This window comes from Asterias amurensis, chromosome 13, assembly GCF_032118995.1.
Source record: "Asterias amurensis chromosome 13, ASM3211899v1".
NCBI lineage: Eukaryota > Metazoa > Echinodermata > Asteroidea > Forcipulatida > Asteriidae > Asterias > Asterias amurensis.
The window spans coordinates 7,797,204-7,811,589 of NC_092660.1; the positions used below are offsets into that span (position 1 = coordinate 7,797,204).

General features: G+C 38.9%; 1 protein-coding gene across 2 annotated transcripts in view; it reads left to right on the forward strand.

The window, feature by feature from the left end:
* Positions 1–14,386, forward strand: part of LOC139946483 (uncharacterized) — a 68,274-nt gene that overhangs the window by 9,542 nt on the left and 44,346 nt on the right. For both annotated transcript variants that reach the window (XM_071944149.1, XM_071944150.1), the window contains exons 5-14: positions 683–811; positions 1,643–1,769; positions 3,310–3,609; positions 4,862–4,945; positions 6,064–6,215; positions 8,247–8,429; positions 8,921–9,158; positions 10,675–10,856; positions 12,374–12,466; positions 14,052–14,273. In XM_071944149.1, the coding sequence (XP_071800250.1) occupies positions 683–811; positions 1,643–1,769; positions 3,310–3,609; positions 4,862–4,945; positions 6,064–6,215; positions 8,247–8,429; positions 8,921–9,158; positions 10,675–10,856; positions 12,374–12,466; positions 14,052–14,273 (1,710 nt within the window). The remainder of the gene's footprint in view (positions 1–682; positions 812–1,642; positions 1,770–3,309; positions 3,610–4,861; positions 4,946–6,063; positions 6,216–8,246; positions 8,430–8,920; positions 9,159–10,674; positions 10,857–12,373; positions 12,467–14,051; positions 14,274–14,386) is intronic.

Genomic DNA, 14,386 nt, shown 5'->3' on the forward strand with positions numbered 1-14,386 from the left:
GTCATCAGGGTGTGAGCTCGAATCCGAGTCATGACACTTGTGTCCTTGAGTAAGACACTACACTATAATTGCTTCTCTTCACCCAGGAGTGAAATGTGTACCTACATGTATGAGAGCAGAAATGGTTCTTGTGAATGATTTAGCCGAGTGCGTTTTGGAAGCACATGCTAGATACTCCTGCAGGGAGCTGAGATGGTTTCAGGAATGAAATAAATAGCACAGGGATTGATTTTACAAAGAGTTAAGACAAGTCTTATCTCGATTTAGGATGAGTTACTCGTCCTAACTTAGCACTAGCCCTAAGTTTTTGCTATCTCCTACACTAACTCTTTGTGAAATCGACCCCAAGGGTATTAATGTGTGAATCACATTCATCATTATTTGGAGCCAATATTAATATTAATATTATTATAAGTTTTTGTTTTTTTACCCATACACCGATGTGTGTTAGCGCTTTATACTCAGTTCTTTCCCAAATCCTGTGAAAAAATACCACAGGCATATTACTCGGGTTGGATTCGAATCCACAACCCTTGCAATTTAGAGAAGTGTCTTACCAACTAGACTACCGAGGTTGCCCGGTAGCTATAGGCAGTTAGAAAAAAAAAAATAAAAATAATATTCTTGATCCCCGATGCAAATTGAACATCTTTTATATTATTATTTCTATTTTCCTTTTCAGGTGGCCAAACTGAAGACCAAAGTGCCAGAATATAGCGAAGCAGCATTTGAGAACCTGCAGGAAGAGTTAGTTCTTATTGTCCTTGTGGATACCAAGAGTCACTTTGATGTGGAATTACAGGTCATTCAGGTAAATTTGGAAGTTGGCGGTAGCTTGTTTTCGTTTTGCTTGCTTTAAATCACAGTAGATATTTACTGTGCTTTTTGTAGGTCCTTACTTCATCGAGCTGTTGAAGGCAGTGGACACTATTGGTAATTACTCAAAAAAATTGTTAGCATAAAAACTTACTTGGTAACAATCGATAGTTTAAGAGAGCTGTCGATAGTGTAAAACATTGTGAGAAATGGCTCCCTCTGAAGTAATGTAGTTTTTGAGAAAGAAGGAATTGTTCACGAATTTGATTTTGAGACCTCAGAATTAGATTTTGAGGTCCCAAAATTAACCATCTGAAGGCATACAACTTCGTGTGACAAGGGTGTTTTTTCTTCCATTATTATCTCGCATTATTATATTATTATCTCGCAACTTCAACAACCAATTGGGTTCAAATTTTCACACACCAAATGCGAGGACTGGTCTTTGACAACTACCAAAAGTGTTCAGTGTCTTTAAGCAGTAAAAACTGAGGGGAACAACAGTCACACCAGTGTAAACTTAATGTTATTGTGGCTGATAGCCCGTTTGGCTGATATTATACCATAAAAAACTATTATCCCAGACTGTGAAAATAAAACAAGGAGAACACATAAGTTCAGCCTGAGTGAAGGTTGCAAACCTATGTTTCAATGCAGGAACAGACTTGTCTACCCGACGCTGAAAAATCATTTTGTAGATTTACAAAATTTCTATGTAACTACATTGTATACTACCACTGTGCATGTGCACAACCCGTAAGGGTATGATATGTGTTATGATAATAAACATTATGTTTTTCTCCTCATTATCTGTAAATTACTTTAGATAAAAAGACTTTACTCTGGTAGAGTTGGTGTGTTGATGGTTCACCCGGGCTCTAAGGATGATGCCAAGTTGATGAAAGACTACAAGGTTGCTAAACTTCCAGCTTTTGTCATCATAGAGGGAAAAGGTATGTATTCCAAATATTGAATTTTCATGCCATGGAACCTTGGCACCAATGGGGGACTTTTGGGTCGCTTGGTGGCAGCAGACTTATCAGGTAAAATCCATTGTTCTCGGTAATGCGTGCATGTTCAGAACTACGTAAACAATGACAATTTACCTGGTAAGTCTGCTGCCACCTAGAGTTCCAAAGTCTCCCATTAGAAGGATGAATAGGAAACGAGAAGAAGTGTTCATGGCTCAAGATGTGGGAGGAAAACCTCAAAGGGGGGAAACAATGCAATCAGGTAGGGACTGAAGCCCAATCCACATGCAAGGTTTCAGTCTGAGATGGGATTCGAACCAGGGTCAACAGAGGTGAAAGGCAGGGACAGAAACCACTCAGCCAACCTGATCCTATTGAAAGGAGGGACCAAAGTACAGAAAACAATTAAATTTTTCATCAAATTGATTAGAAATAAACCAATAGGAAAATTGACCGGGTGAGTTTTAAATAATTTGCAATTGAACTAAGAAAATTTGACTCAAGCGGGACTTTGACTTTCAACCTTCGGATTAATGTACTGCCATCAATTTCACCAAACTCTTTCTAACTTAGGATTAAGCTTAGGACTTAGGACGAGTTAAGTTCTGTATCCATAGACGTTAGGACGCATTAAACCCATCATAAGTTAGGACGGGTTACTCGTCCTAACTCAAGATAGGATTAATCCTAGAGTTTCGTGAAATCAGATGCAGGTTCTCTACCAACTGAGTTATCTAGCCTTTGGCGGTCTCCATATTTTTCAATTAGCATTGTTAAAAAAAAAATTCAGGCATTACTCTATTGTTCAGTGTGTTGTAAAAATTGTCAGTCAAAATTTGTGACTGTGGTCAAAATAATTTTGAGGAAAAAAAAATGTCAAATATTGTTTAAACATTTATTATTCTGATTGGCCTTGGACCTTACTTAACTATTGGTAGCAGTTTGTGTTAAGTCGGCATGGTTTATACACAAATTTAGCGACACTGCCAAATGCTATAGTTTGTATAAAATGCTGTTTGTAATTTTAATAGTCGTATTGTATAAATACCTCAGACAGTCTCGCTATTCCTGTTGGTGGAGAGCGTGTCACGTGGGTGTGTTTAAACAGTTGATAATGACCAACTAGAGCTGTTTATAACCGGTTGTTTTCTGATATGTTTAGATGCATACTACGTGCACGAATGCATATTTGAAAACTGTCTCAGTCATAAAAATGCAACACACGTACAGAGCAAAGGACGTCGGAAAGGGAATAAGTTTTACAGAGTTTCTTACTTTATTACGCCTTTTAACCAAAAAGACATTTATGAATGGGAATAAAAGAGTGGTGACTCATTCTTAAACTGCCGTTTAAAACCTTGCAGGGTTGTGCTCGCGCAATTAAGGGCCGCGCCTTCGGCTAGGGCCTTAATCGCACGACCACAACCCTGGCAACCCTAGGAAATGGCAGTTTAGGAACTCGACGCTACCCTTTATGGAATTTCCTTATTTATTTATTTATTTATTTATTTTTTTTTTTCAGAAAAGAATGATCAGACCAAATTCCATAAATTTGAAGGGACCGAATCCGTCATTAAAGACTTTAAAATGTTCCTTAGTGTCAGAATGTCCTCGATATCAATCCTAACCATGGACAATTTTGAAAGCGACATCATCAGGCCAAAAGTCAAGAGGTCGCCGACCTTAGTGTGCTTCCATGCTCCTTGGGGTCGCGACACAAGTTCATATCTGGATGCCTTTAAAAGGTCAGCTGCTGAGTTTCTCCTTGAAGATGGTTCAGGATTAGGTTTTGGTTTAGTTGATATCCATCGTCATGCTGAAGGTACGTGAATAGATTTACTCTGTTTAAAGGCAGTGGACACTATTAGTAATTACTCAAAATAATTTTTAGCATACATGTTGTAAAACCTTACTTGGCTAACGAGTAATGGGGAGAGGTTGATAGTTTAAAACATAAGAAACGGCTCTCTCAGCAGTGACGTAGTTTTCGAGAACAAATTAATTTTCCTTGAATTTGATTTCGAGACCTCAGAATTAGATTTTGATGTCTCGAAATCAAGCATCTGAAAGCACACAACTTCGTGTGACAAGGGTGTTTTTTCTTTCATAGTTATCTCACAACTTTGATGACCAATTGACCTCAAATTGTCACAGGTTTGTTATTTTAAGCATGTATTGAGACACACCAAGTGAGAAGACTGGTCTTTGACAGTTACCAATAGTGTCCAGTGTCTTTAATAGATGTTAAATTTGCATAAGGGATAAAATATATGGTTTTACCCCTATACACCGATGTGTGTCAGCACTGAAAAGTCAGTACTTTCCTGAGTTCTGTCAAAAAAATCACAGGTATATTACTCGATTGGGATTCAAACCCACCACCTTTGTAATTCTAGAGCAGTGTCATACTAACTAGACTTTAATAGATTAACTCTGGTTACTCATTTCATTTCATGTCTCAAAAATAACCCACCGTACCTACAGCAAGTGTGCTTTTGCTGTGGTGCTCTCTGCATGCTTCAAATACAAACTTACATTTTCTCCATGGAAGTGCCCCTTACCAGAGAAACATTGCTTTGCCCCTTCAAGAGCCAAGTTCAAGACCTGGCGTTTAATGTATTTCATTCTGGTTGTGAAGCCAATAAATCTCAGAAATGTAATCACTGTACCAGCCAAGAACCCAGTCGAGAGAAGACATACAAGGAAGTGTCAGCTTTAGACATGTTAGATGTGGGAGACAAGTAATAATAACAGAAACTGAGTTTCTTTTGGAATGATTCCGACAATATTTCATTGTTGACTATCACTTATTGTTGGCAGATTTTGTTTGCATAAATGTAAGCATAACATTTCTTAAATCTATACACAAATAACTATTTAAAATTCAAATCACAATGTTCATGTCCAAAAATCAGACCAATCATCTTTAACACTACTGCAGAACATTTCTTCTCTTGGACTTATAGTCTTACATGTAAAACAATAATGTAACAAATATCAAGATGGTAGCATCATGTTGAAAGCCAATTGTGTATTTTCATTTGTAAATTAATTTCTCTTGTTTTTGTGTATAGTGGTGACACGATGGGTTGATGCTACATATGCAAAGAGTGTTCCATTTTCTGTGCTGTTCTGGTGGAAGGAAGTTAATGTCAAAGGTTAGTTTGGGTCTTTTGGGTTTTTTTCTTCTTTTTTTTTCCCAAATAAGCCATTTGTGTGTTAGATTTAAATAGTGTGTGATACAATGAGGTGATTGAGCACAAGTTAAAACTTTAATTTGAATTCCTTAGACTATTGAGACAGTTGCTATGTCACATGATTCAGGGCAATAGTGTTTAGTGTCTTGCCTAAGGACACAAGTGTCAAGACCAGGACTTGAACCTGAACTCTGTTGATCAGAAACACCAGAGCTTGAGTCTGGTGCTCTTGTCCACTCAGCCACAATACCCCGTGGTGAACTTTGTAAATTGTATACACCTTCCTGGACAGCAAGATTGGTTGTACAGTACATGTAGTTCCAACTATGTCACTAACGGGACTTGGCAAGAGGTCTGGGGGTTAGCTGCCAGATTTTGTATGTCAGGGTGTCACAGCCAAGCAGATTATATCACTGTATATTCAAATTCTAGTGGTGTAATTATCAGGGTATGGGTTTGAATCTCCGTTATGACACTTGTGTCTTTGAGTAAGACACTGCACTGTTATAGCTTCTCTTCACCCAGGGGTATATATGGGTACCTGCCTTCAGAGCGTCACAGCAGACTGGGACTTTATACTCCCCAGGGAGCTGAGAAAGATTACAGGAATGTTATTGGTCCAATGACCAGGGTGCATGTAAATTGTGTTTATACGTTATTGTAAAATGTGCTAGATACATGTAAAAACTAATATTGAAATTGCCCAAAAAACTCTTGTTTATAAACTTGTTTTGACAAAAGTACAAACTTTTTCAAAAAGTCAATAATGGACTGACGTTTTGACCCTAGCAGTATCTTTCTCGAAGGCTAAATGACAACAAAACGTACACACATCAACATGTAGTCATGGTAGTGTACATGTATGTAAATGACTGCTGATGTTACACTTATCTTGTGTTATGTTGTCATTTAGCCTTTGAGAAAGATTCTGCTAGAGTCGAATCGTCAGGCCATTATCTTTTGTTTTTGCATTTATTGCATAGGTCCTTTTGCAATAGCTAATTCTGTTTTGCCATTAAGTTTTTGTAAAACTCTTCAAGTAGGCACCACTTCTCATTTTGTTACTTTGATTGTTTCAGGTTTAGTTTTACAACAGAAAGTGTTTCCAAACATCACCCCAACGCCCTGGGCTGTAGCGTCTTTCTTGGAGCAAAGCGATGTTGCAATTTACAATGGTGATGGGGAGGAGCTTCAGTACTCGCCATGGGCTGGAAAAGATGATCATGATCAGGTAATGGGTGTTGTCAAGTTTAATCCAGGAATTCAAGGAAAGGTCGTCGAATAACTGTGTTAACTTTAACTAAAAGAGGTTTGTGGTAACAGAGAGAAGACGATCAGAACATAAGAATTGGCTCATTTGAGTCGTCAACCACCATTTCCTTTTAGAACTAGCCTTGCTCAAGGCAGTCGAATTATTCACTCATGAAACACATTAAACACGGAAGTTACAGACCCGACAAGGTTAGTGGTTAGTGGTACGATTGCGGATGACTTGTGTGCACAGTAGTCGTACGATGTGACAGTGTGTATACGGTGGGTCGTGCGGTGTGATTACATGCCCCGCGCACAGTATATACGGGTGGGTTTACAGCGGCGTCTTTTCGGAGCGAATAATGTGACTGCCTTGAGCAAGGGTATTTTAGAACCAGCAATACGCAAAAGAGATATTCACATGGTGTTACTGAAAACCTCTCTTAATTATAAGTTTCAAATCCTACTTAATGTTAAATTTGCTCCAGGGTTTCTGTCGGACTGCATTTCTGTTTTTTGTACTCCCTGAAAGGCACACAGTTCCTCTAATGCATGAAATACATGCCCCATGCCAATGCACCTGACTAAGCGCATTGGGGTTTGACTGGCTGATTCAATGTAGTATAATCAAACTTTTAGTATCCTCCCTAACCCGTGGAAGAGAAGCACTGAAAAACACTAACCCAAAATTTACTTCTCTAAACACACACTTGTTCAAAACTATTGAGCAATCACAGGGTGCTTGTAATGGAGCTGAGTATAGCGCATGTCAAAATGTAAGTTTTTGTTGTAGCAAGCCACTTATAGGAACATTACAGAATTGGTATGAAAAACAAATCATAAAGAACACAAATTCACATAAAACTTACATGGTCAAATGATGGTGATAGTTGAAAACATCCGTTGAAATATTTCTGTCTGAAATATCATATTTGATGAGAAATAAATAATTCAACTTTGCGCTTGGATTTTATCGCACAGTGAGCGTTTTATTCATTTTTATTTTGGCATCGATGCAATGCAAAACTTGTAATCGTTTTTTCACTATTCTGTCGTGACCCAGATGACCGATCGATCTCAAACTTCTCAGGTTTGTCAGTTTATGTATATAAATAAGGTGCTTACACTGCCAGCAACTGTTTTGTAATATTCCTTTAATAAATCATGTTTTTACTTGCCCACTTCAAACTGCCAACAGTCAGGCATGTCACACTATTAAACATTATATAACTGACATACAGATCCTTGTCATTTGATTGGTGGAACTTCACGTGACATTCACTATTACTCCCATCCGCACCGACGATCAAAAAAACCTATTCGCCCATGGGGAATAGCATTTCCCACTCAACAGTTAGGATATCCTTGTTCCCAATGTTTTTGAGCAGTACAGCACCGCCGCGCCGCTGCTAAAACAAAGGAGCACCTGTGCAAAAGGTTGTGATCCGATTTGTGCATTGTTGCCGCTACGCGGCACTATATGATTTTTGGTTGTCAGTAATTTGTGTGATTTTTCATAATGTTATACTTTTAAAATACATCAAATGACAAGGATCTTTATGTCAGTTATATAAAACAATTATTAGTGGCTTTAATTCGTGGAATGTAAGGTATATTATCGCTCGGTAAAATTTGGACTGTTCCATTTCACTCGGCTTCGCCTCGTGAAATGGAACAGTACAAATTTTACCTTGGGATAATATTCCTCCCATTCCACTCTGAGCCACTCAATATTTGTATACTATGAGAGGGGCCAGCTGCTACTTGATTTGTTGTTTTTGTTTGGATGGAGAACTGTGACAATATACACGTAAGCGCATAGAGTGGATCAAACACAAGACTAATTAAATGTCCAATACTTGGATATTTTAAAGTCATACAGCCAGGGTTTTATAAGCGAGCAAGGCATTCTTTGAAGGAAACTGCATTTTGAAATTGTATACCACTGGGAAAGAGGTTGGTTTCCACCATGTTATAATTATTTTTAAATAAACTATTCTTTTCATTTCAGATTTTCTATGGCTTTACTTCTTACACTCCACAGTCGTGTACTACAAGCACCAATATGTCTCTAGGACTATCAGATATAGACACAGATGTAGACATATGTAGTCCAAGTAATTTGCCTAAGAGTAAAAGCACCAACGTCAAGTCAAGAAAACCTCTGAAGGGAAACACCTCTTGGATTAAAAAGGTATCTGCAAAACTTAATTCAAAAACTTGATATTGGTATGGTGATGGCTTTGTATCAGGACCCACTTTCATAGAGTTGCAGAAGCACAAAATCTGTCTAAGCATGGCAAAATTATGCTTACCAGTGTGAAATTACTAGCCAATAAAACATGTCACATGTTCCATCTGTGACTAGTATCCTGCTAAATTTTCTTTACAGCAAAAGCAAATGTGTTGAGCAATATAAAACCTAACCACCTTGGATAAGACTTGCCATTCTTTCCAAGGTTTTAAAGATGGGACTTTGAAATGATACAATTTTTCGTAATTATCAATTAAAAACTCAGGCCCAAACCTCAAGGTTTTCAAAAACTAAAAACACTTCTGTCGTTGATGGCGCGCATCAAATTTACAATGCTTTGGCGTCATGTGTGGGAGTTTGCTGTAAAGGTGAAAGGCAGTGGGGAAGGAAACCACTGAGTCAACCTGATCTCCCTTTATTGTTTTGATTAGAGCTCCAGTGCAGCCTCTGCAAAGCCCGATATCGCAGGTGTTGATAAAGTGACTGACTCAAAATGGTCAAGCATCATCGAGCGTTCTGATGTAGAACAAACTCCTCTGCGTCTCAATGCTCCCTGGAGACAAGATGTCGCTTCCACAACGTTGGTGGTTTTCATCCAGAATGACTGTAGCAACTGTCGTCGGAAGATGGCCATGTTTGGCATACTGGCAAAGTCTGTCAAGATGATTGGTAGGTTAAGGCTTGTATGTTAAAGTTGTTGAAAAGTAACTGCTAACAGTTTTAACCGTTCAAAGGTTAATATTAAGTTTTTATATAGCGCTTGTTCACTCCAAAAGGGCGTCCCAAAGCGCTTCAAATTATTACCCCTGGTCACTGGGCCTTAAATCATTCCTTAAACCATCTCAGCTACCTGGGGAGTACACAGCTTAGTGCAACAAATGCGCTACTCGGCTAATCACAAGAACCATCTTTGCCCTCACAGGTACCCATTTACCCCTGGGTGGAGAGAAGCAATTATAGTTAAGTGTCTTGCTCAAGGACACAAGTAACACGACCGGGGTTTGAACCCACACTCTGCTCAACAGAATCAGCTGAGTTTGAATTCGATGCTCTTATCCGCTCGACCACGAAACCCCTTCTTTTACTAAGAAGGCAGTCGATATGCAGTAGAAATTTGAACTTCCCGTTGATCGTAAAACACGGTTTGTACTGCATGTAAATTGCAAAATTTCTCATGCCACAAATGTTAAATATCGCGTACCAGATTGTATGTGTCACGTAAATTGCTTTGCAATCGCTTTTGCATGAAATGTGAATAAGGCTTAAAGCCATTGGACACTTTTGGTAAACAGTATTGTCCAACGGCCCACACTTCATGTATCACAACTTGTATATCAAATAACAAACCTGTGAAAATTTGGGCTCAATCAGTCATCCTAGTCGGGAGAAAATAACGGGAAAACACAACCTTGTTTCCGCCTGTTTTGCCGTATCATGACATGTGTTTAAAATAAATCCGTAATTTTTTCATCGAGAATTGATAATTGTTTTAATGTTTTCTCTAAAAGTAAAGCATTTCATGGAATAATATTTCAAGAGAAGTCTTTCACCAAACCCTGTAAGTTATTTGTCAATCTGTGAACTTTTATTTTTGTTTCTGTTCCGAAAGTGTATAATGGCTTTAAAGCCATTGGACCCTTTCGGTTCAGAAAAAATAATAAAAGTTCACAGACTTACAGGGTTCACAGAAGGCAATGGTGAAAGACTTCTCTTGAAATATTATTCCATGAAATGCTTTACTTTTTGAGAAAACAGCAAAACAATATAAATTCTCGTTTACGAGAATTACGGATTTATTTTAAACACATGTCATGACACGGTGAAACGCGCGGAAACAAGGTTGGGTTTTTCCGTTGTTTTCTCCCGACTCCGATGACCGATTGAGCCTAAATTTTCACAGGTTTGTTATTTGATGTAGAAGTTGTCGTACACAAAGTGTGGGCCTTGGACAATACTGTTTACCGAAAGGGTCCAATGGCTCTAAGGCATATTTAATTCTTGAATAACTGTCATGACTGTATTATTGTGACCCACATGTCATTCTAGGAATCTTAAAAGAAAGGTTAATTTTTTTGAACTTGAACTTTCAAACTTAAACAAGTGTAATTTGTTTAAATTGGTAAGTATATTGTGCACGATGTTAAAGGATACCCGACTGACATGTTTTTCCGGCATTAATTACTAGATGGCAGATCAATGTACATCATGAACTGTACGTCGGACCCCACAATCTGTTCTCAACTACACGTTATTGGCTTCCCCACCTTGATAGCCTTCAGAGGGTATGGTGAGATAGGGAGTGAGCACTGCGTGACACCAGGCCAGGCTACTCAGCTGATACGTATGGACTATCATGGAGTTCTAGAGGTAAGGTTAGATTGGTGCCCTACCTACTTGTATATCCATGTCAGCTTAATCTGTGGGTGCGTTAGATTAGCTTTCGTGTGTCGACCCCGCGGTGCTCATTCGGGTGAGCCCCTGACAAGAGCTAATCGAACGATCACTCGCCCTCTCGTGGTGAAGTCGTGCACCTCAGGCCAGCCAAAGAGATCTGTTCCACAAGCAGGGCACTTGGGGCTGACCTGGGTGAGCCCCTGGAATGACATCAAAGCTATTCGAATGAACCAGGGGCTGATAGGGGTCGACCCAGGGAAGCTAATCGAACTGACCCAGAATAAACAGTCTCTTGGTGTAGTATTCAATGGATTTCATTGGTTGGGTAGGGGAAACTGTGATATGCACTGAAGTCTGACATGTAAATATTTTTAGTTTGGAAGACAAGGATTCGTGTCTGTATGGTTGTTGCTAGAAAAAATAAGTTTGTATTGCATGCTTTTATTAGAAAATCAAGCAGTGTCATTCAAGACTATAATCTGAGGGGTAAATCCACAATACTACAATGCTTGTAGCTCCAATGTTTAAAACTATTTTCTTTTTAAACACCAGAATCCAAATTTGTAAAAATACTTTTTTTTTTTTTTTTTAAACTAATCTTTTTTAAACAAGTACTGAGAAGTACTTTTTTAAAACAAGTACTGAGAAATGCATGCTTCAAAACTCAACAGATGACAGAATTGGAAAGGATTTATACATTTATATAACTCAAAGTCAACATTTAAACGCACTTTTATCTTATCAACGGAAGTGTCGTGGCTGAGCGGTTAAGAGCACCGAATTCAAACTCGGGTGTTTCTGATCAGCAGAGTGTGGTTTTGAATTCCCAGGCATGACACTTGTTTCCTTAAGCAAGACACTTCACCATTGCTTCGTCCTTCGGATGGGACATTAAGCTGTTGGTCCCATGTGTTATGTAACGCATTTAAAAGAACCCAGTGCACTTATCGAAAAGAGAAGGGGTTTGCCCCGGTGTTCCTGGTTCAGTCGGCAGCAAAATGTAATTACATGTTGCTTTCAGAATTAGGTCTCATTTCAAAACGTAGTCCCACATCTGCAGGAAATACTGTATGTTACAGCGCCATGTTACATATGAGCTATATACATGTAAGAAGCCACAATTAATATTAAAGATATTCCACAGTTATTATGTAGTTCAATTGAGAATCACAAGATTGCCGGACTTGTCTTGTTGTCAGTTTACTGTCCCATTGACAATAAAATCACTGGCCTCTGGTCGGCAGTCCATTGTCAATTTCGAACATCTCATGTTTAACCATCTGACAATCCAACATATGTACACATAAACTGTAACTACGTTGCAGTGGTAAACTGCAGTGTACATACAACACTGTGCTTTGATGCTGAGTTTGACATGTTTGAGAGTGCTGAGTGCAAGACGTTGTGAAAATTCAGCACAAACAATGAGCACACATGTGATGGAGTGAACTTTGTTGATTGGGTAATGAGCTTAATTTATTCATTTTCAGGAGAAGTTGATAATGGAGTGGTTCTCAGAAATCTCAGTACCAGCTGTGACTCGGTTACCAAACAGACAAACGTTCAGACAATCTGAATACCAGGTAATTATTCATAATTCATAAATACCTGACAGTTTCTCTACTCCTATTGGTGGAGAGCGCGTCATGTGGGGGTGTTTAAACGGTTGATAATGACCAATGTTTATAACCGGCTGGCTTCCGCGTGTCAGGCGTGCAAGATTATCACGCGGAACGCAATTCATAGCTATTAGTAACAGCGCGTAACCTACTTCTAAGCGCCCGCTCGTAGTCTATTTCTAAGGGCGCGCGCGTACACACACGCAACAGACTCTTCACAAAGTTTTTGAAAAAAATATTTCAAACCTCGAATTTTTAACTGTCAAAGTGTCTGTAATTTATGAATGGGAATAAAAAAGTAATGACTCATTCTTAAACATCCGGTTAAAACCTTGCAGGGTCGTTGCCATGCGCTCAAAGCCCGCGCCTTCGGCTCGGGCCCTTATCACACGGCAACTCGACCCTTAACAGCTGTGTAAGAACTCGTCGCTACACTTTTATTCCCTAATTGTTGTGAGTCTAATTCTAAACATGATTGTTTCTTTTTGAAACTAGAAAATTATCAACATTTTCAGGGGTGCCAATATACAAAGCTAGTGACAAAAGACAAAGATATTGACAAAATATGAAGACTGCTAACGATAGGGCTTGATGGTTTAGTGGGTAGAGTGCTGGCACGTTAATACGAAGGTTGCAGGTTCAAATTCACCTCATGTAAATTTTCTCAACCAAAATTTACCATGTCAGTTTTGCTTAATGTAATAGGAAAAAGTATGTGGAGCCTAGAAATACCTTAATGGAACCCTGTGTTATCTCATTGAGTTTCAAAACCTTGACTATATCATATCTATCCATTGTGGTGTGTCATGGCTGAACGGTGTACTCCATTGGCCTCAAATCGTGATGGTTGATTCAAGAGAGTGTGGATTCAAATCGTGGTTATAATTTTGGTGTCCTTGAGCATAATGTGATAGGTGTTAACTATCTCTTTACCAGGGTGTATATCGATGGGAACCTGACAGAGCTGAGACAGTATTGTATTGGGATAAACCCATTATGTGCTTCCCCATGGAGTTGAGAAAGTTAGAGGAGGGGTCTAAAAGTATTTCTCATGTGATAGTAATATTCATTTTTGTTTTACCCATATACACTGATGTGGGTTAGCACTGTATAGATGGGTTGCAATAAGTGTCATTGACCGTTATCTTTGATCTATTTTACAAGCGGAGTGCACGCGACAGCCATGCGCAGCGCGTACACGCTTGCACTTTTCACGTGTAAAATACATCAAAGATGGCGGTCAATGACGCGTATTGCAACCCATCTATGTATACTCAGTACTTTCCCAAGCTCTGTGAAAAAAAATCACAGGCATATTACTTGGTTGGGATTCAAACCCAGGACTTTTGTAAATTTAGAGCAGTGTTTTACCAACGAGACCACCGAGATTGCCCAGTAGCTAGAGGCAGTTCGAATTCTATATTTTAGCAGGGGGTACTGCAACGATTTAATGAGATATTGTAAAGCGCCTTGATCTTGCTGCTAGGGTATGTGCGCTATATAAGAACCACTTATTATTAAAAAGTATTTTTTGTTTTATTCCTCTCAGAAAGATGACGTAGTTCTTCTGGCCACCATGTATCCTCTGTCTCTAGCTGGTAAATACCTACCTACCCTGTCTAGCACCAGTCACTGGTACCCATTAGAGTGTTACCAGGTAGCCTGTGAGCGTCTGTATGGACGAGCGAACTGTCTGGCCGTCCTTACTGAGAATCTGGAACGTAGAGATGTTGAGAAAAGTAAACAGCAATTGCAAATGGTGGTTACCCAGGTAACAGTTTTGTTTGTTTTCTTTCCAAATAGGTGGTTGAAAGGCACTGGACACTATTGGTTATTGAAATAATTGTCAGCATAAGTTACGTACTTATTAAGAAATAGGTCAGT